At 42.9% G+C, this 20,359-nt stretch overlaps 2 protein-coding genes across 4 annotated transcripts; one reads left to right on the top strand and one right to left on the bottom strand.

Annotated features, from left to right (window-relative positions):
- The first annotated feature begins 1,969 nt into the window (after positions 1-1,969).
- On the top strand, positions 1,970-17,451 carry brd10 (bromodomain containing 10). 3 transcript variants are annotated; one of them, XM_084046041.1, is made up of 10 exons: positions 1,970-2,531; positions 3,060-3,839; positions 4,416-4,616; positions 4,762-6,407; positions 6,626-6,687; positions 6,878-6,967; positions 7,158-7,273; positions 10,068-10,264; positions 11,462-13,507; positions 14,737-17,451. In XM_084046041.1, exons 2-10 carry the CDS (start codon positions 3,232-3,234, stop codon positions 16,743-16,745), a joined length of 6,975 nt encoding a protein of 2,324 aa, XP_083902167.1. In that variant the 5' UTR covers positions 1,970-2,531; positions 3,060-3,231; the 3' UTR covers positions 16,746-17,451. The 3 variants fall into 3 exon arrangements, with proteins under 3 accessions (XP_083902167.1, XP_083902168.1, XP_083902166.1); XM_084046042.1 differs by having other exon boundaries at positions 3,108-3,839; XM_084046040.1 differs by having other exon boundaries at positions 1,970-3,839.
- mlana (melan-A) lies at positions 17,337-20,148 on the bottom strand. The gene is made up of 5 exons (XM_084046043.1): positions 20,069-20,148; positions 19,611-19,706; positions 19,327-19,423; positions 18,380-18,487; positions 17,337-17,799 (listed from the first exon to the last, which is right to left on the bottom strand). Exons 2-5 carry the CDS (start codon positions 19,700-19,702, stop codon positions 17,731-17,733), a joined length of 366 nt encoding a protein of 121 aa, XP_083902169.1. The 5' UTR covers positions 19,703-19,706; positions 20,069-20,148; the 3' UTR covers positions 17,337-17,730.
- Positions 20,149-20,359: the final 211 nt, after the last annotated feature.

The following is a 20,359-nucleotide window of genomic DNA, read 5'->3' on the forward strand; positions in this document are numbered from 1 at the left end:
AATTGTTAAACAAGCTTAGTGCTTTATGAGCCTTCCAGTTTAATAGACCTTGTATTGTGAATATGTACTTCCTTGGTCTCATGTCTTACTAAATAAAGTAGTACATCAATCAATCAAGATGAAACAATGCTATTAAATGCGCCATGCATGCAATGTTGAGATTACATGGAATCCGTCTATTTTTATATATCTGCAGTACCGTCCACGGGGGTCGCCGTTACCCGCAGCGGTAAGGGGTGTGTTTTGGGGACGAGCGTTCCGTAACGGTAGATAAGCAAAGTGAGAATCAGGCTAACGACTAGCCTCAGTTAACAGGCTGAAGCCGCTGAGGCTTCGTAATGCTATCAGTCAAAGATGGTTAATTTAGCAAGATACGCATTCTCCAGTTTACCTCCCGTTTCTGCGTGAGTGGACTCCAACTTGCTTCCGGTCTCCTAAAAAGGCGTGTCCACCAACGTCACGCAGAAACGGGAGGTAAACCGGAGAATGCGTATCTTGCTAAATTAACCATCTTTGACTGATAGCATCACGCAGCTTCAGCGGGTTCAGCCTGTTAACTGAGGCTAGTCGTTAGCCTGTTTCTCAGTTTGCTTATCTACCATTGCGGAACGCTCGTCCCAAAAAAACACCCCTACAGTTTGGGCCATAATGAGGTTTCCGCCCGACAGACAATATATTTATATTTATATTGTACATGCAAAATTGCTGCTATACGAAAACGTATTGTTACTGCACTGTTTCTTATTTTTATTTTCATTTGTAATAAAATGTCACTGACATCACAAGGTATTCTTCATTTTACGTATGGTCCCATATTAATTAATATCAGTCACTGTATTCCAGTGGGACATGGCAGCCTACTGTAAGTCTTAAACAAATATATATAAAACAACCCTAACAGTGGGATAAAATCAATAGAGAGTATGCACATGCGTCACTTTTCCAACGGGAGATCTGAAATACATTTTACACCCATATCCTCAGACAGATGTAGTGTCTGCTGATGGACACTAGATGGCGTCCAAACAGCAGTTTTTAGTCTTTTTAGTCAGTCTGTCCAAAGAGAGGGTTAAACACTCAATCAAACATACATACCCCACACACACATACACGAAACGTCTTTTTAAACGCTGTTCATTTAAGATGTGACGGATGTCAACACAGCAATCTGAAGGGAACAACAAACGCTTCAGTTAAAATAAGGTGACCGTTATTTAAATGATTAATTTATAGTTTTAATGTGCAAATGAACCGTTTTTCAATGATTTTCAATGGTTTCTTTTTACTCTAGAGGGTACTCTTATTCTGAAGAGATAGTCAACCGGAAGTCTTATTTCTGCTCCGTTATTTCTGCTCACGGAACACAGCTCGCTCGCCCCCAGCGGTTCTTGTATTGTGGTATTTGTTTCACTGAGGATCCGGTTAGAAATACCGTACGTTTAGGGTTATTATAGGCATAGTTTTTACTGATGTTAAGTTTAGGAATGGGTTGTGTAGGCATAGTTTACTGAGGTTACGTTTAAGAATTAGGTTAGGTTTAGGCGGCATAGTTTACTTTATTGAGGTTACTTTTCGGAATACCAGATGGCGACCGTTCCGAGGTCGCCGGATATGCCCCGGGGCAACTGTGTTTTAGGGCGAGCGTTTTGGTATCAGCGTCTTCCTGACTGTAAGCAATCTCAGTGAATGAGGATTGTCATTATAACTGAACAAGTTATAAATGTGTATTTAAATCAACCTGAAATGTTGTTTCCTCAGAATTGTGCGCAGCAATTTTAAATCATACTAAATAAATATACACACTCATACATTCATGAATATGTAATTTAACTCAATATGTTGCATCGGGTGAGCCTGACAGGTCTTTACAGATCAATGTAAGGTTAATAATACACAGTGAATTATACGTGTGTTACAGGTACTACTACTAGACAGCATCATTATTATGAAACAAAAATATATAAACATTAGTGCTAGTAGGGGCACGCGCTACTACGTCAGTTTGCGCACATTTGCATCGGGCGCACCGCACGCAGCTCTATGGTAACGGATAACGTTCCAAAGTATTTTTCAACAGTGCAGTAGTTGACTACTTTCTTCTTGAACACCTGATATTTGTTGGATTTCATCTGCGTCACTTGCACAATTTTTACTCTTTCAAAAAACGATCCAATGTTTTCGAGCCTGTCAAGAGGCTAGCTGTGGTTAGCTGGACGGCTAATATAGTAATTATGAGATGACATCTGTTAATGCTTAACGTCTCTTTAAGCCAGCGTGCTGTCATCAGCCAAGCTGCCACTCATTCTGTGCACGCTTGCTGCTAGGTGGGGGATGCTTCAGTACTTTTTTCCTAGGCTCAATAATATTAAATTGAATTAAAATTGTCATCTAAATGTGCGGCTAAGGCACAGGCCTCAGTTAGGAAACAATAACAAGCTAGCCCCGGCTAGCTAGTTAGTTGCTCGCTGAAAGGCTGCCGAAGGCTGGCTTGCAGAGAGCAGACACACAGTGTTTCTGGAGAGGAGACTGAGGTATGTTGTTCAACTAGCTGGGGTCTCTCTCTGGCACTTTGTCATCGCTTTGCTTTTAAACACGTGATCATCGCAACTGATTGAGTTTCCTATGCAACCACAACAAGTCAAAACAAGGAACAAACTTTGCTGACTTTTTGGATGTATGTCTGCCCTACTGACGTTAGCTTCCATGCTAACTCTAGCTAAGTAAGCTAGGTGCAGAATTATTCGTCGAGTAAAAAAAAAAGTTTATGATCTTAGCAGTTTAATCATTTGGCTTCAAACTCAAGTTAGAGCATCTCAAGGCTGAATTATTTATTTTTTAGCAGTGTGGTTATCTGTCATGACTTTAGTAATAGATAAGTTGGCATCAAATTAAGTTAGCTACTTAATTGTATTGTAAAGTCTATCAGTACATATAGTAAGGTTACCAGCGACTGCTGTGGTTGTTGCTTGAAAATTAAAGGTTCAGTGTGACCTGTTTTCATGCTTTGGTTGCACGTCTTCCTATTGCATATCATAGCATCACCTCTCAACTGTCTCTAGGAATACTGTACTACAGTATGAGGGCCAATGAATCTTGTGCCTTCATAGGTGCATGCACCTGGCACCATGGACCATGGATACTTGGCGGATCCAGCGGCAATAACTTCTAGTCACCAACTGTTTCACAACCAGAACTTGACTGAGTGAGCCAGGCTCCCAACAGGACAGTGTCATGTCCTCTTCAGATCCAAAGTGGCATAGTGGCAGCAACACTGAAGGCACAGACATGGTCATAACTGAAGAAGCACTCAGTAATGGCACCTGTGATTTGGAAACTGTCATAGATTCTCACTGTGTCAGTAGCAGTGGTGATGTCCTGGGCATTGGAGACCTCCTAGCACTGAGCAATGATGGCATATCAGAGATATCCAATAGTGACCTCTCTCTGCCTGAGGTGTGCATTTCCACCAACAGCACTAGCTTTGAGGAGGATATGAACTATGAGGTCCAGCAGGCTTATAGGATATTCACTGGCTTTCTCTTGGACAAGCACAAAGCAATAACCAGCCCATTTCTCAATCCAATTGGCCACCTGGAGGCCCAGCATGGCATTGGTGGAGTCCGGGGTCGAGGACAGGCTCAGCTCAAACAGTCAATGTGCCTGCGGAGAATGGAAGAGAAGTTTGTCGGCCGTGAGTATGAGACCATCACAGAGTTTGTTGCAGACTTCAGGTTGATGTTGGAGAACTGCTACCGCTACCATGGGGTGGACCACTGGATCTCCAAACAGGCCCAGAAGCTGGAAATCATGCTAGAGCAGAAGCTTACACTGCTGTCCAGGTGAGTTACAGATCAATCAGCAACAATGTATACTAGAGCTGTGCATTTAAAAGCATATGCCTTTGACATTACTGAAATTGCTTTAGCCTATGTCAAATGAACTAGTACTATACTAGTTAGTTATGTAATGCTCTAAATCTTTAGGTCCTTTAAATTAAAAATGTATGGATTATCGTACAAAAATCAACTTTAGTTAAAACATTAGCATGATGTAGTGGCATGTGATATCATGTTATAACACAATCCTATATTAAAATTACAAACAGATGACATCCCAACGATTTGATTGGCTGAATTGAGATTTGGTCACAAACATGACGGACGTCCTGATGTGATTTTTATGCAACAACAAATGGCACAAATATTACATCCAGATTTGCCGCATAACAGCCTAAAGATCACATTTCTGATTGAAATTCAAAAATGTGAAAAATTATTTAGATATATACTTGAGTAGCTGCTTTGCCAATTAATTACCTAAGCAATTATTGTGGGCAGAACATGTTACTTTGTTTGAAACCACCAGCAGTCTAAAGTAACTTGGACCATATCGGTCTAATTCATTTGTCCAACTAGGACACTGCGAGAGAAGACAACATTGGCTGTTACCTCTAAAGGACGTTTTGGTGCCGAGGAGGAGCGAGGTTCTGGGGGCACGTCCACCAGGAGAAGGTCAGCACCTCGTAGCCTGGCTACCCTCACAGTTGGCGGTCATGAGTCCATCATGGTCCAGGCCCTTCGGGTGGAAGAGCAGCAGAGAGCAAAGGAGGAGAAAAGGTAAATTTAGAGTTGATGTGTAGTTGTGTTTATGTGAGAGAGTGGATTGAATATTGCTAACATAGAATGTATTCTTGTATGTATGTGTTTAACTCTGATACAAATTCAAATCATAATCTTCAACATCTATTCCCTGGTCTTTCAGGCAACGTGAGCTGGATAAGAAAGAGGCAGAGGAAATGTCAGCCAAGGAGGTGGAAGAGTGGGAAAGGAACTTGCTGTCCCAGGCATCTCCACACCAGTTGGAAACCTTGTGGGAGCTCCCTGCCATTGGGCACTTACTGTGCCTGGCCCAGACTGCCCTTAATCTCCCTGAGATTGTCTTTTTTGAGCTGGAACGCTGTCTTTTGATGCCCCGCTGCAGCCCCTTCCTCTCCAAGGTCATGTCTGCTTTGCTCTGCCCACCCCAGAGAAGGGCAACTCTGAACCGACGGCCCTCCTTGCCCTATCGACGCTGGGAGTCAGAACTCAGGCAACGGGTCCAGGGCTGGTACCAGACAGTCGGGGCGTCCCATGACCAGCCGGCCCGTGCCGAGCAGCTGGGGCTCTGCCACCAGTTCTTTAGCACCCTGGGAGAAGTGAACCCCTTGGAGGAGACCCCCTTTCACCTACTACCCTTCTACCAGCGAGTCTGGCTGCTCAAGGGGCTATGTGACAATGTGTATGAGACACAGAAGGATGTGCAGGGTGCTGTCCTTGCCCAGCCCATTCACGAGTGCAGGGAGTCTATATTAGGCTATGACAGCATGGAGAATGCCTACATACACTTCCCCCATTTCTGTGGGGCGGACTTGAGGATCTACTGCCAAAGCCCCAGCATGCCCCCCAGCTTCCCTTTACCCCCTGTCTGGGTGAAGAGGATTGAACCAGAGCTGGGGACAGAGGCCACAGAGGATGAGGGGTCTGATGGCACGAAGCCCAAGAAAATTAAGAGGACATTTTACGGGATCTCTACAGAAATGGGGGAATCTGACGACTCTGGGAACGAGGGGGAAGAGAAACGTATGGATTTCAAAAGAGAAAATGGCGGCACAGAATTGAACAGTGAGAGATTTAACTCGTGGCCTTTGAAGGGCGAGGAAGGGTCTGATACAGAGACCTCAGATGAAGATGACTCAAGTGAAGATTCAAAGTCCAACTTGAAAATGCACAATAACTCTTTGTTTTTCCCTACACATCTTGAAAACTCTAATAGAGGAAAAAGTTTCAGATTGAATTTTAAGGAAGAGTCACAGGAGTTGGACCACCACCAACCCAGCACACTCACGGTGAAGCAGGAGCTGAGCTTCTCTTTGGACTCAGGGCGAACCATCAAGGCAGAGACCTGGGAGCCCTGCCTGAGTGTAGGGGAGCATAGCTATACAGGCAGGTCCCCAGCTCGGTCTGAGAACCTTGCCTCACCAGGCAAAGTAACAGAGGTCAAAATGGGGGGAGATAGCCCCAACCATGGACACAAAGTGTCTTCCTGTTTAGAATGTTCTAGACACAACACTGCACTTAAATCTGAGGAGCACGTTTGTTGTTGTAGCACCTCAGTTTTGGCACCACAATCGTCATGTGAGAGTGCTCAGAATTCAAGTGAAGAAAAAGCAAATGACAGGATGCGGAGTAGGAAAAAAAAACGAAAGAAAGGGCGAGGGAGGGAGCAGCTGCTGCGGGTGAAAGGGGGGAACCGGCAGCTGCAGCAGCCGGATGGAGTGAGGCAGTGCCAGGCCCAAGCTGCTAAATCCAGCATGCAAAGATCTGCTTCAACAATCAAGAGAAAAGACGAGAGGAAACAACCCAAAACAGGTGACAACTACAGTAGCTCTCCATTTCACCACACCATCCACTGGCATTGCAATAGAGATATAATTACATTTCAGTAGAAAGAATTGCAATATGGCATAGCTCACTACAGATGTTGTGTGATTCTACACTTTCTTTACTTTTTCTTTTCTGTTTCAATCAGTATTTCCTTGGAAATATGTAAAAGATCTAATGGATTCAATGGATTGATTTGTTGACAGGAAAAAAGCTTGAGTCTTCAAAGAAAGTGAAAGATGAATCTCCAGTTGAGCCATCATTTAAGGTAGTCATACTTCTGATGCAATACACCTTCTTGTTTCAACAGAATTATTATTGATTACTGTACTGCCAATATATAATTATTGTAAAACACTGTTCTTAGCTATTAAGTCTGCCTTCATTCACTCGATCTTCCAATTCTTTGGTTGTTATTATTCTGGCCTTTTTTGTTAATCTTTGTTTCTTTTATATAGTTAGTGTGCACCAGTCTTGAAGAGTTGCGGAGGCTGATCAGTAAGACCGAAGATGAGCTTGACTCCCTGGAAAGCACAAAAAAGAGAGCGGTTAGCATTTGCAACAGTTCTGTAAATCATAATGTAGCATTTATTATTACCACCTGTACCCATACTTTCCACAGAGCCAATGTAGAAATTGAATTGTAGCCTATGTAGAGAAATAAATGTTCAGATCTTTCTTAACTTGTTAACACAAGGAAATTGATGGAGAAGCTATTTTCTTGTATTTGATTAACAGGGCCGATGGTATTTCAACAAAGAATCAGTGAAGGAACTTCATATCACTCTAATCAGACTACTGAATGAGCTTTCACCATGGGAGCCAAAACTGGTCAAGGCCTACCAGAGAAACAGGTACAACTCGTTGAGTAAATTTTAGGGGCAAAATATGAAGTGGATTTTGTTAAGCCTATGTTGTTACAATTTGTGTTTTTTCATGTTTCACTGAAGTCAGTTGGATGTTACATGCGTGGGATGAAGACATTCTCATCTTTCTAACCATGTAAATACTACATTTTGCTTTGAATCAAGCATGTCAGAAATGTAATTTATCTTGATATGCCACAGGTATTCCCGAGGCCTAGGGTTCATCATCCAGTCAAATCTTTAAACATAGTACTTACAAACTTCTCATGCATTCATTTTTTAAATAAATAATTTATGTAACATTCACAGCAGAAAACCGCACATTTCACTGGCTCATAGTTGTTCGAAGACAAGTGCATGAAATACTGTAGTTGCTAAATTATTTCAGTCATGTTCCTCTCCTCAGACTCTCGAGACAGACAATTTTCATAATGACTAATTTGCATCTACAAAAACAAACTGAAATTGTTTGATATGTTTGCGAAACATCGTACACTCCACTGCAAAGTCTCAAGATGTGTCCTGAGTAGTTGGTTGACTTGATAGGCGTGAATTGCGTCCCGTTCATGTTTTAGTGTGTGTCACTGTGTTAATGAAATGCGTATCATTATATCAACTACTTGCTCTCGATAGTCATTTATTTTGTATCCATATGCAATGTCCAGGGGGCAATATATTGACTCACCCATGGATTATCTCTGTCACTGAGCTGAACTGTGTAACATATATGTTTATGATAGTGATCATCACTCTCAGTTCAGACTGTTTAGTTTCTGACAGATTATTGCTGGAGAATATTTGCAGTTTGTAAGTATTGGTTTCCATGGATAGTATATCTGAGTTGATTAAAGTGGCAGTGACTGGGTTTCCATAAAACGTCAGAAAGTCTTAAAAACTAAATGAGAATTTATGCACGTTTCCATCCACTAGTAAAATGTGATTCTTGGGAGATAGTTCATAAAATAAGCAGTAGGTGGTGCTATTTTACCAGTCAAGTGAGATGCATATTATTGGACATTTTTGAGGTTCTTTTAGACTATACAAAAATATTTTATATGGACTGCCTAGTCTCATTGCTTTCTACCTCAAAACCTATTCGGCACTTGTTTCCATCCCCCATTTGTGCATTTATTTTTTTCAATAAAGCCCCCCCCCCCCCCCCCCCCTCAAGTGCTAAACTGTTTTTGCGAAATATGAAGATTCTTTTTTATTTAAGTGTTTCACTTTCCATTCAGGGATTTATGCGCAAAATCCAAAATGTGCAAAAAAACGGGTTGATGGAAACGCAACTAGTCCCGCGATTTTTATACTTTGTCTGTGTTTCATTCATCTATGGAGTTAACATTACTCCTAGTTTAATAACAGACGTGTGTGAGGATGTCTTGCCAGTTTATTGTTGTAAACTGCTAGCTTCTCTGGCAAATCTTATGACAAACTATCAAGAAGACTATTTACCTCCCATCACATTAATACTAGTATTGAATTGCATGGCTCAAAATAATATATGTGTCACGCCTGATGTGAATGCACCTCAACGATACGATGCGATGCGATCATACGAGAGTGCAGTCTAGCTAACACCAACTTGGGACTCTGAATCGCTGCCCTCCACACCCTCCTGTCTGGCATCAGGGTCTTGAGGGTCTCTGCAGTGTTGTTAGCTCCGCTTCATGCAGCAGTACATCTACGTACTGTAGGTGGTGCGCCTCTGTCCTTTCCTGGCTGTGCCCTGGGTTGGCAACCAGGAAATGTATATTGAAGAGAATTGAAACATTAATTAATAATCCAACAAACGCTACTTGTTGCTGCTATTGTTTTAGTTAAACCAGCATTGTTGTTGTGAAACAGTGTTTTATTAATAGAAGTATTTTAAAAGATCACTATTTTCATTTAGCAAAGCAGATAGACATGTAGTGATGGGCCAATTTTGGTAAGATTACAAGTGGGCCATCCTGAGGTCCCAATCTGGAATTCCTTGTGAGCTGAAGTGTGTCTGGCTTTTTTAACACTTGCAAATCTTGGAATAAAACAATAAACGGTATATGTGTATACTATATAAGTATATACACACAATAATTATACCCATTACCCAATAATGATGGGGTAATAGACATGTGGCACTGGATCTTAAACAATATTTTTCTTGTATGATTCCCGATAATTAAATATATGCGAGAAACAAGTGTTATTGCTGTATGACTAGCATCAAGCTCGAGTGGCTCCCATTCGCATGTTTTTAGTCTTGTATCCACTTTCTTCCAAAAACTCACCCACATATAATATGCCATGCTATAATTAACATGGTGTACTGCATTCCCTGCCCAGATCCTTACCCTAACTGTAACGGCACCAAAGATGTCTTACTTAACCATACCAACTAACCTTAACTAAAGTTATTATTTTAAACCCTTGTCTAAAGGAGCATGTTAGTGGTCTGGCATGTTTACTGTTGCTTATTTGCTATGACTCACTATATACAGTACTTGACATTTCTGCTGACCATTTTCCAAAGCATACCATGGTTTGTTTTGTATTCGAGGAAGCCAAGGTTTTCCCAGGGAGTTTAAACTGGCTTTAGAGAGAATTCTACACCCTCCATTTTTGTCCTAAAATGTGATTGTTCTGCAAATCAGTTTCAGCGATATTAGAAACTGTTTTCGATCACATTTGTGTCTGTGCAAGACTTCTTTGTGCCAGTTCCGTATGATTCCAAGTATTCAGCTAAATATTATGTAAGACTAAAACACACCTCGTCTCAACTTTCTTCTGCCCCCTACATCAGACTCCGCTTGAAGAAGGAATTTGACGACTTCAGAAAACATTCAGACTACAATAACTTTGTGCGAGAAGAGTGTGTGTCGTCGTCTTCAGAAGAGGATGAAGACAACAGTATAGGAGGAGAAGTGTGCTCCCTCCAGGACCACTATAGAGGGGCTGAAGAGGATGACCATGGTGTCCCCAGAAGTCTATGGACTGGAGGTAGTGGAATTCAGTCAAACGTTGACAAATGATTATTTGATTACTTTTAAAGGAGCATGAAATCCTTAGCTGATTTTGTAGTTAACAAACCCTAACGCTTTTCCAGTTCAGGTTAAACTACAGCAAATTAAAAACATGGCAGGCAAGTAAGCAAAGCAGCTGCATCCAATAAAATGTATACCGTAATGGATGTGTTAGATTTGGCGTGCTCAGAGCCATGGGTGCGCCAATGTGCAAGCATAGACAGTAGTCAACACTGTAGTTCCCTCTAAACATTTTCCCTTTCGGGTCGGCTTGTCTTCTCATGTCTTCATTTGATTGGCTCAGCAGCAGATTTGAACCGGAAACACATATGAAGGTGGCGAACAGTTTTTACCCCCGGTCTCAGTAGTTGGGAACGTTGGGGGTTGTCACATTCTAATCCAGCCCAAATACCCATTCTCAGCACCGGCCTTAGTGGCGCACCTCGCTAATCATTAGATTCCCAATCCACTAGCATTGAGAGTCTGGGTTTGACTCCCGCTTGGGACAATACTTTTTCAAACAACCGCGGACTACTTTTTTTTTTTTTACCCAGACTCTCCCGATAAAGTAGAGTTTTGGACCGGACCGCGACGGAGGCGCGCCAACTCAGCAGACCTTGAGGCCGAGGAGGCGCGCCCGAGCGCCTCCAGACGACCGGCCGATGGTCTGCTAGTCGACTAAGCGCCGTCCGAGTTATGTACCGATAGGCACAGAATCGTAAATGATGTTGTGGGGACTGCGTTTTCCCCAACTCGTTTCACTCAACTCATGTCTCTCCCCGCCCCCCGCTACTGAGACCGGGGGTAAAAAAGGCAGGTCGCGAGGTGTGACTGTGTTTCCAGGAACAGGAAATGTCTATGCCAACTTCTGGAAAAGAGAACTGCTGTTATGCGCAGAGCCTATTGTCAAAGCACAATGACACACCTAAATCGAACTAAGATTACATTTTTATTTGATTAGTTGCAGCTGTGTTGCTTACATCACGGAGTACTATAAGGTCAGTCGTACGTATGTAGCCCGCCATGATTTGACCCTGCTGCAGTTTTTAACCTGAACTGGAAAACAAAATCAGCCTAGAGTAGTAGAGTTTCACCCCCAGTCAATCTGTCACTTCACTTGTGTTGTAAATAAGCAACTATTTATCCTAAAATGTACATGTAATATTTTTTACAGGAGCCTTAAAGCAATTTGAGGGTCAGTCAAACGACAGCTTGATGACAACTGTCACCGCCAACCACCTAAAACGCTCTTTCAGCAGCACAGATGAGGACCTCACTCTGCGGCAAAGAAACCACGCCAATATGACTACTCTTCCACACTCTGTATTGGAGCCTAGATCCGGACTAAACAGAACAGACCAGGCCAGGGAAGGATATTCAACATTGGCTACGGCATCTGCAACTCAAGCTTCACTGGGATCTAGATCCATTATCCTCCACCCCACAATTGGTCTCCCTAAAGGCTACACACCCATCCCCACCTTGCTGGCTAAGAGTGTGGGAAACAAAGTGACCTTAATGAAGAGGCCTGCTGACTACCTGGGGGTCAGCAGCAATGTTGGTCAGAGCAAAGTGCAGGTGATGAGCCAGCCTTCACTTATGGTGGCTGCCAGCGAATGTACTCGAGCACAAAGTTCCCAATCTCAGCCTGAGCAGAGCTTCCAACAGTTGCACTCACAAGGACCCCAAAAGACTCGGGTACATAAACGAATAATAGCCACAGCAACAACAGCTCTTCCCAAATCCCCACAGACTAAACCATCCCATGCAACTTTACCAAAGAGTCCTGTTCAGGTAGTGTACAAAGCGCCCGAGGGACTGGGCCACCTTTTGAAGAAAGATGACAACAGCCAAGTAAACATTTCTGTTCAGTCTATTATGGATCAGAACACTGGAGAGAAGAGGATGCAGCAAGTGATAATTCTGCCGTCCAGCCTTCTCATTCAGAAAACCGAAGAGACATTATCTTCACAGCAACTACATAAGAGCACCCAAGCTCCTTTTTCTAAAGTGGCTGGCCCTTTATGTATGACTACCAACGTACCTGGGTTTACTATTCCAGATAGTAGAATCCCTGTGCAGCAAGTGGCTCCGCTTAAAGATGCCAGGGCAGTAAGGAATCCATCTCCCTCTGTTTCCCCTCATCTGCAACAGAACCCTCTGAATACAGCAAGCCTCAAGGTGGCACAAGCCTCCAGTACTCAAGCAAACGCACCACAGACCATTGTGCAGAACTGGTCGCTTGCCACATCTCCCACCAGTGCAGTTTCTACTGAATCTTCTAGGCCTACAGACCCTAAGCAGGAGCTGAAGACTGTGTGTATCCGTGACTCTCAATCCATTCTCGTCACCACTAGAGGGGGAAACACGGGTATAGTCAAAGTCCAAACATCCTCAGACCAGAATGCTCCTGGGTCATTGCCTCCCAGCCCAATTATCACCATCTCACCTCAGTTCAAAGCCTTCCTCGTATCCCAGACCTCTCCTCCTTGTTCCCTTTCTGCTCCATCTCAGACATCCTCATGCACATTCCCAGCAGGGTTGAAGCTGTCAGAAGTGCAGCCTCAACAGCAGGTCCATTCAGTGACAAGCTCCTCTACGGTCACAGCTCCACGGCCAGCTCTGGTCACTGGAGCTATTCCTCTTGTAGGCCTAAGGAGTCAAACATCAGGCAGCACTGTTACCTTTTGCCATGGCGATAACCTCTCCCCTGGACCCATGGTAGTAAGTCATTCTGGGCAGAAAGTAGTGACTACAACGTCTGGTTCTCAATTTCCAGCTCCACTGGTAAAAAACACTGTGATTGTCCCGTCACTGAGTGGCTCTGGTAATCCCCTTGCTACCACACCGGCACAGTGCAAGCTGGGGGTAAAATGTGCCAGTACAGACGAGAGGTCTCAATTGACCAAATTAATTCTAGTCGCTCCCTCATCTTCTTCCTCATCGTCTTCCTCCTCAAACGCAGCTCTACACAAAGTCACTTCCTCTTCCACAACGTCGCTGCCTTGTTCAAGGTTCGTCTTCATCAGCCAATCTGCAGGAGCAACCACCACCACTACCACCTCTATGGGATGCATTGCAAAGCAGGGGCTAGTTGCAGGCGCTGGTGGACAGCCACTGACTACATCAATACCAAGTGAACCAGTGAAGATGGGAATAAGTTTGGGCCAACCTGTTAGCAGTAACCACTCAGAGGTCCAGAGTATTACTCTGCCCACAGGTACATTATCATTTTATGTTTCGCTGCATTCCACACAACTCCTACTGAAAGAACTCTTTATTATTTTAAAAAGTGGTAGAATAATCAAATATTCCTTATTAATAGCTGTAGAATAATCCACTTTGATTTAGCTCATCCCAAGCCTTTATCCTGTGTGCATTGAATGTCACTAAAAACTAAGCTTCAGACTACTGACTACGACTACTACTCTGCCTAAAGCCCATGACCCACCTAATTCCAACACATTTTGCTAGTTTGGGATGGCTCAGGGTAGAAGACAGGGTTAAGTAAATATCAATGGGATTGGTATTTAAGATGCTCAAGAGGAACGGTGCCCTCATACCTATCTAACTACTTCTCCAAAGGGAGTCACACCCACAGCCACAACATCAGAGGGAGCACCCACGATCTGGTACCCCCCCCCCCCAAATTTAGCAGTGTAGTTAGATATTAATTCCCATTGAAATGAGGGGTCATATAGTACACTGTCACCGCTTTTCCTTTTTTCTCCTCTGTAAATACAACAATTTGTATTTGTTGATGACATGTATTAATTTGCTATGCTCTATTGATGATTTGAATACATAGGACCACATTGGAAACAAGTCCCCAGGACTTTTTTGATACTTTTAGCCTACATTTTTACTGTACCTCCGTGCTGTTTTTGGCTAATAAAGTATTCAATCAAAAAAATAATTATCTCTGTACACAATAGGTGTGTTATCACACTCAGCTAAGAGTCTAGTTAACCTACATGAACCCTAGTGTGCCTATAGTTAGTTGAACATTTGATGAAAAATTCTACAGATCCACAAGCTCACGTGGCATGTTGCTTGTGACGCGTTTTTAGATTGGCTATTTCCAACAAAGATATTTAGATATTGAATATTCAAAATTCCTTCTACAATATTAAGTGTAGACAAGAGGGAATAAATGAGGGGACCTAGTGACCCCTGTGGGACTCAGGTCGATGAAGTATATATAACTCATATATAACTCAGGCCAGGTGTGATTGCTTAGATCAGCCATCGCCGCCTACCCTACTGACTACTTTTGTGGGAACTGGGATTGGTGTAGCAGTGTCAGCTAAGCTGTGTGTTCACTGTGATTTGTCTACTTTTGTTTGAACATGCATAAATACATAAATGCTGTTCTAGACTATTTATTCTGTGGTGTATCCATTTGATAATTCTATCTTTTCTCATTCATGGTAATTTATTGACTTCCAGGTGTTCAAATCCGACTGCCAGGACGAACAGTGAGCCTCGGACAAGCTGGTGGTGCCCTGCCACAGTCTCCTAAGAGCACAGCAGTGTCTATCTCTATGACAGGCTCTCAAGCAGCTACAGCCGGAATGGCTCTAGTCCAGAGCTCTAACATGGTCACCTCTACTTCCACCAGCTCCCATGTGCAGGGTGTCTCATCCTTTACCACTGTCCCCCAGCCAAGTCCTCCCAGATCCATGGCTGCTGTTTTCACCCCTCCCCCAGGCTGCGTCATCAAGAAAGATGCTAGTCTGAGCAAAGGAGTATTTGCCACCAACCCATCTGCTCAAGTCACTACTACTGCACAAATGAACCCTGGCAAAACCACCATGCCCACTCTGGTCCATCAATCTAAAAATGTCCTAAGTGTACCTGCTCCAGCTACTCCTTCCATTGTCCCTCGCACACCTGCGTCCACATTAAAGCGTGCCAGTATTACAGGTAGCACCAACCCTTTCTCAACCAGTACTATTCCATCTACCACCACTGCTGCCAGCACAATGCAGCAGAGAATAGTCATTAACACCACCACACCCCTTGCGGCTGGCACACAGATTCTCCTCAACAACACACGGTTTGTGGTACCTCCCCAGGGATTAGGACCCGGCAGCCATGTCCTCCTCATTTCCAGCCCTGTAACACCACCAGTGCCTATTACTAGTACCACCACCACCACTCCAGTAAAAGCTCTACTCCAGGGGCCCAGCCCAATGACTGATGCCTCACGAAGGCCCGTGATACCTGCCTCACCCCCAGCCAGGTTGCCCAATACGCCGGCCCTAGGTTCTTCTGTGGTAGTGGGCGCACCTGCAACAGGTCCAACTGTGCTGATAACTACTCCTACTGTAACCCCACTCAGACTAGCAGGAACACCTGCCTTGAGCTCACCTTTACGTGGTGCAACCAATGTAGTGTCAGCTCTGCCCAGGTTGCCAGCTCCCCAAGGGCTGGCATCACCTGTTTCAGGGACACCAACCCTGGTGTCAGCCCTGCCATTGTTGGCAAGCACATCAACCCTAATTTCACCAGTTATAACCAGTGCACCAGATCTTACCTCTGTACTACCTGCAGTCCAGTTACCTGCTGGGACATCGACATTAGCACAGTGCTCACCTCATACATCTACTTTATCAGCCCTAGCTGTCCTTCCCAGGTTAACAGCACCACCATTATCCTCACCTATCTTACCCACTACCTCCGCTGTTGCCTCGATCAGTCCTGGTACATCAACTCTAGCCCCTCTCTCTTCAGCAGAGTTAGCAGGCTTACCACCTGCTCCAGCTACCCAGCAGACGGTATCAGTGGGCACTCTGAGTCCAGGTTTTCCGCACCAGTTGAAAACACTTACACTTCCAGCATCGTCTACTGCTATGAATGTGATACAGCAAGCTTCACTGCACACAGGACCTACCAATACATCAATCAAACACCAGGTGGCAACAGTCATGCAACCAATACTAGCATGCACACGGACGCAACTATTACCAACAGTGGCTGTCCCACCAATTGCTAGCACTGCATCCAGGATGCAGTCACTGCCTATTGCTACAGTAACACCAATTGGAAGCACCCTCAATAGCTTACAAGCATCGCCTGTGGCAATTGTACCTCCATCCAACACCACTGTACTAATGACTCCAGCTCAGCCTAACAGAGAACTTAAAACACATGAGCCCGTCTGTACACCCATCTTTCTGACCAATAAAGCACTTGGAAAGCCCTCTCTACAGAACTCTGCTTCAGCCGTGCATGCCACTATTGGATCCAAGCTACTCATTAGTCCAGATGGTGCTGTTTTAAACACAGTTCAAGGCCCAGTCAATCCAGCAGGCATGTCAGTGATTAGCCCCAAACCGCTGGCTACACTGGTGGTGTCTGCTAGTAGTTCCTCTGGTAGAGCACTGCCCACCACCTGCACAAACAATTCCACTGTAAAGTCTGCAGAGGGAGACATAAGTGAACCAATGAACTGAGACTGTGAGCCAGCTAATGTGAGGACATGATCTGTCCACACTGATATTCCAGCAGCTTAATTTTGTGTGATGATGTAGAACCTCTGTTCATAGTTATCTTGGGGGTAGTCGAACAGTTTTTCAGCTCTAGTTTGGCCCACCATACCTGATATTCATCTAATCTATAGTAGGTTACATCCTATGGTTAGGTCATACTGTTAGTATGTTGGGCTCTCAAAAATGGCAGATTGGAAATGTATACTGTGATGGTTTTGTAATTTTTGAAACATGCTGTTGCCCGGGGTGAATGTTGTGATTGCATAGTTGTTGTTTTTAATATGGGCCAGTTATTCATGTTCTAACCAACAAATCATTTGGTTGACAGGGTAGATAAAACAAATTTCAATTGAATGTGGTCGTAATATTTTCAATGACATTAGATGCTGCATTAAGAAATTATTGCCATTATCCCTTTCATTGGCACAACTACTTTACTCTGTCAATTACGACAATATTGTCTGTCAATTTGATAACAGTCTGAAAGAAGCATTTTGCATTTAAGCAGTATAAATAATAGATTTGTAATTCTGTACATGTTTGAGCCCATATCAGTTTTGATGTTACATTTATTTATTTTTTCCACATAGATTTTTCAGATATATTTAGTGGGTACATTTTCATTGAATTGTGTGGACATTTCTGCATGGAAATAAACAATGCAACTGTCCCCTATGAATTTGTTTGCGGTGTTTAATCCCTTATTTTTGTTGCATATTTACTGAAGAAATCTATAAGCAATGTGTAGATATAAAGAGGAAATATACAATTTTTTAACAGCAAATACTAAAATGTTACTATCGAGCAAGGTGACGTATTTATGATACACAGGAACCATACAATCAACCAAGTTGGTGTTACACTATGGAAAAAGAGGCTTTTCATTGATGTTTAACAATGACAGATTACAAATAAAGTTCAGAGTATTATACACAATATTGGCTTTTTTTCAAGGAGAGTAGGGAGGAGGTAGTGGCCCAGCTGAAATCTTCTCATAGGCAGGAGGTGCATTGGGAACCTATACCAAAAAAGTGAAACAGACAAAATCTGTTAAATAACAAATAAGATTTAAAGAGTCTATACTTTTTTGTACCAGCTATTATATGAAAATGAGAGTATAATCCCCCCTTTAGTCTTGTGACATAATCTGTTTTGCAGGCATCCATTGCATCAGCCTCACATGCTCCACATGCAATCAGTGCCCCAAGGTTTTCTGAATACCATCTACACTTACATTTTGTGTTACAATGAAATGCTTGAGAATCTGTTAGAATTGGAATTCCCATACATCCACAGAAAGCCCACATTTACTGTTATAATAAGTTTGAATTGTGTATTGCTATTATGGACACTGTGCTATTGAAAGGTGACAGGAGAAATAACTTGATTCAGTTCAGCATCCCTGCCGTTCCTTTCTTGTTATATCATTAACAGCAGCATTACTGGCATTCATAGTTTGTGTTGTTAACTTTATAGTTCCAATTTGTTTTTTCCTGTTGGTTCATTCATGTCTTTTTTTTATATATATATTCAGCCAAAGGTGAGCAGATTTAAGGAAAAGGCAATTCAGTCTCTGATAAAATCTGCCTGTCTCTTACCACAGACTGGAGGCTTCCAAAGTCACCTAGAGCCATCTTGTTTTCTGCTGAGGTTCCAGCCTCAGTGTACTGACCTCCTGTGTAACCCGGGGAGCCTGGCCTCTGGGTCTTTAGATAGAATGAGTGGAAGAAAGGGAAGGAATGAGAGAGAGGAGTGGAAAGAGGAGGGTGGTAATTGTGGTGTGTGTGTGTGTGTGTGTGTGTGTGTGTGTGTGTGTGTGTGTGTGTGTGTGTGTGTGTGTGTGTGTGTGTGTGTGTGTGTGTGTGTGTGTGTGTGTGTGTGTGTGTGTGTGTGTGTGGAAAGACAGGAGAGGAGAGTGAAAAGAGACATTTGGAAATAAGTAATCAGCAGGACATCGTGATGCTAGGTTATGAATAGACAATAACATCACAAGGTACAGTAGCTACAGTAGCTGTAGCCAACCAAGTTTTCACAACTCCCATGAGGTTTGCATTGTGATGCTTGAGGTGGACAAGCATAGTTGTAACTTGTGGCTTTCCCTGAGAAATGAAGTTGTTGTAAACCAGGAGTTCTCAAAGTGGGGTCCGGCGACCCCCAGGGGTCCTTATAGGGATCCCCAGTCAAATGAGTTAATATAGCATCAAAATCAGTTTAACCACTTTCCATGTTTTTATGCTTTTGTCTTATTGAACTGTATGTGAAGGTAGAAAATACCAATAAAGAAACCTGGAACAAAAAAAAATCAGTTCAACCACTTTAACCCTATTTTATACTCTAATATAAATACATAAATACAAAATCACAACGCACCACAATTTTGACAACACAAATCTCTTTTGGGGGTCCCTGATCCCATTGGCACGAAATATTTTCAGATGGGGATCCGCAACCAAATACTTTTAATTTGAGGATCCTTGACATGAAAACGTTTGAGAACCACTGTTGTAAATGATCTTACATCTGCATAGAAGTTTGATGCACGCACCCTGATAAGTTTGTAGCCACTCCTCCTTCTGAAGTACCAGCAGCCCAGAATGAAAAGAGCTGCCAGGATGATCACCAGCAGAATGATGCCAACAGCCCTGTGGGTCAAAAGCAGCACAATGAAGAGAAAATGGCCACTAACAATTTACATAAAATTAAACAGTAAATTCTGCTTCCACAACTTTTTCTTTTTTTACTTTGCATTAACTTGGCACTATAATTATATATATTATCTTTTTTTTTAAAATCATTATCATTATTATTATAATGTTTTAATTCACTGACTCTTCAGCTCTGACATATCCACCGCGTCTGTGGGCAAAGTAAATGTTGAAGTCCCCTCGAGGCATCCCGTCAGTATGATTATTACACAGCATCCACCTGAAAACCAGTTATAAACTTTATAGCATAGCATAATAACATCGTCAAAGATAGCATGAATAAGTCCAATTTCCATATGTTTTAGTGGTCGTAAACAAATTCCTCTCCCAAATAGTCTAACTGAAAATCAGACTTAAAATGAATTAATACATTTTTATTGCATCATTATTACCAACATAAATAAGCTATTTGGTTAATTAACACAATCACAATCACAGCCACATAGTAGCTAAACATTGTCAGTGTCATATAATTAAATATACAAAGCCTAAAGGCACTACATTTCCCTATAAAATAGAAAGGTGATGCTGTGTCAGACTATCAGTGATTCTGCTGATATATAAGAGAGAGAGTCAGCTCACCCAAATGAGATAATTAGATTGCAGTGGAACAGTTCCTCTGACAGGTTCGCTGGCTTCCAAGGACTGGTCCTCAGAGCACGATCTGGTGGAGAAAAGTGAGGGGTAGGAATTCTCATGATCGTCACGGGTTAGAGAGGCTCATGGTTAAATCCATTGAAGCAGAGTAATTAGCGTGAAACCCTCCGGTGCTGAACGCAAAACTATTATCCATTCGTGGAATTAAGTCTGCTGACTTCATAGGAGGTGGGGGCTCAGTGTTCCTAAGATTTCCTCTAGCAATAACATGCAACC

Source organism: Gymnoscopelus microlampas, assembly GCF_963454915.1.
Source record: "Gymnoscopelus microlampas genome assembly, chromosome: 21".
Lineage (NCBI taxonomy): Eukaryota > Metazoa > Chordata > Actinopteri > Myctophiformes > Myctophidae > Gymnoscopelus > Gymnoscopelus microlampas.

Coding starts and splice junctions, on each gene's coding strand:
- brd10 (XM_084046040.1), top strand. CDS start 3,232: ATGTCCTCTTCAGATCCAAAGTGGCATAGTGGCAGCAACACTGAAGGC. Junction 3,840..4,415: donor AAGCTTACACTGCTGTCCAG/GTGAGTTACAGA, acceptor TTGTCCAACTAG/GACACTGCGAGAGAAGACAA. Junction 6,408..6,625: donor GAGGAAACAACCCAAAACAG/GTGACAACTACA, acceptor ATTTGTTGACAG/GAAAAAAGCTTGAGTCTTCA.
- mlana (XM_084046043.1), bottom strand. CDS start 19,702: ATGCTGTGTAATAATCATACTGACGGGATGCCTCGAGGGGACTTCAAC. Junction 19,424..19,610: donor GGATATGTCAGAGCTGAAGA/GTCAGTGAATTA, acceptor TTTGACCCACAG/GGCTGTTGGCATCATTCTGC. Junction 18,488..19,326: donor GTGGCTACAAACTTATCAGG/GTGCGTGCATCA, acceptor TTCTATCTAAAG/ACCCAGAGGCCAGGCTCCCC.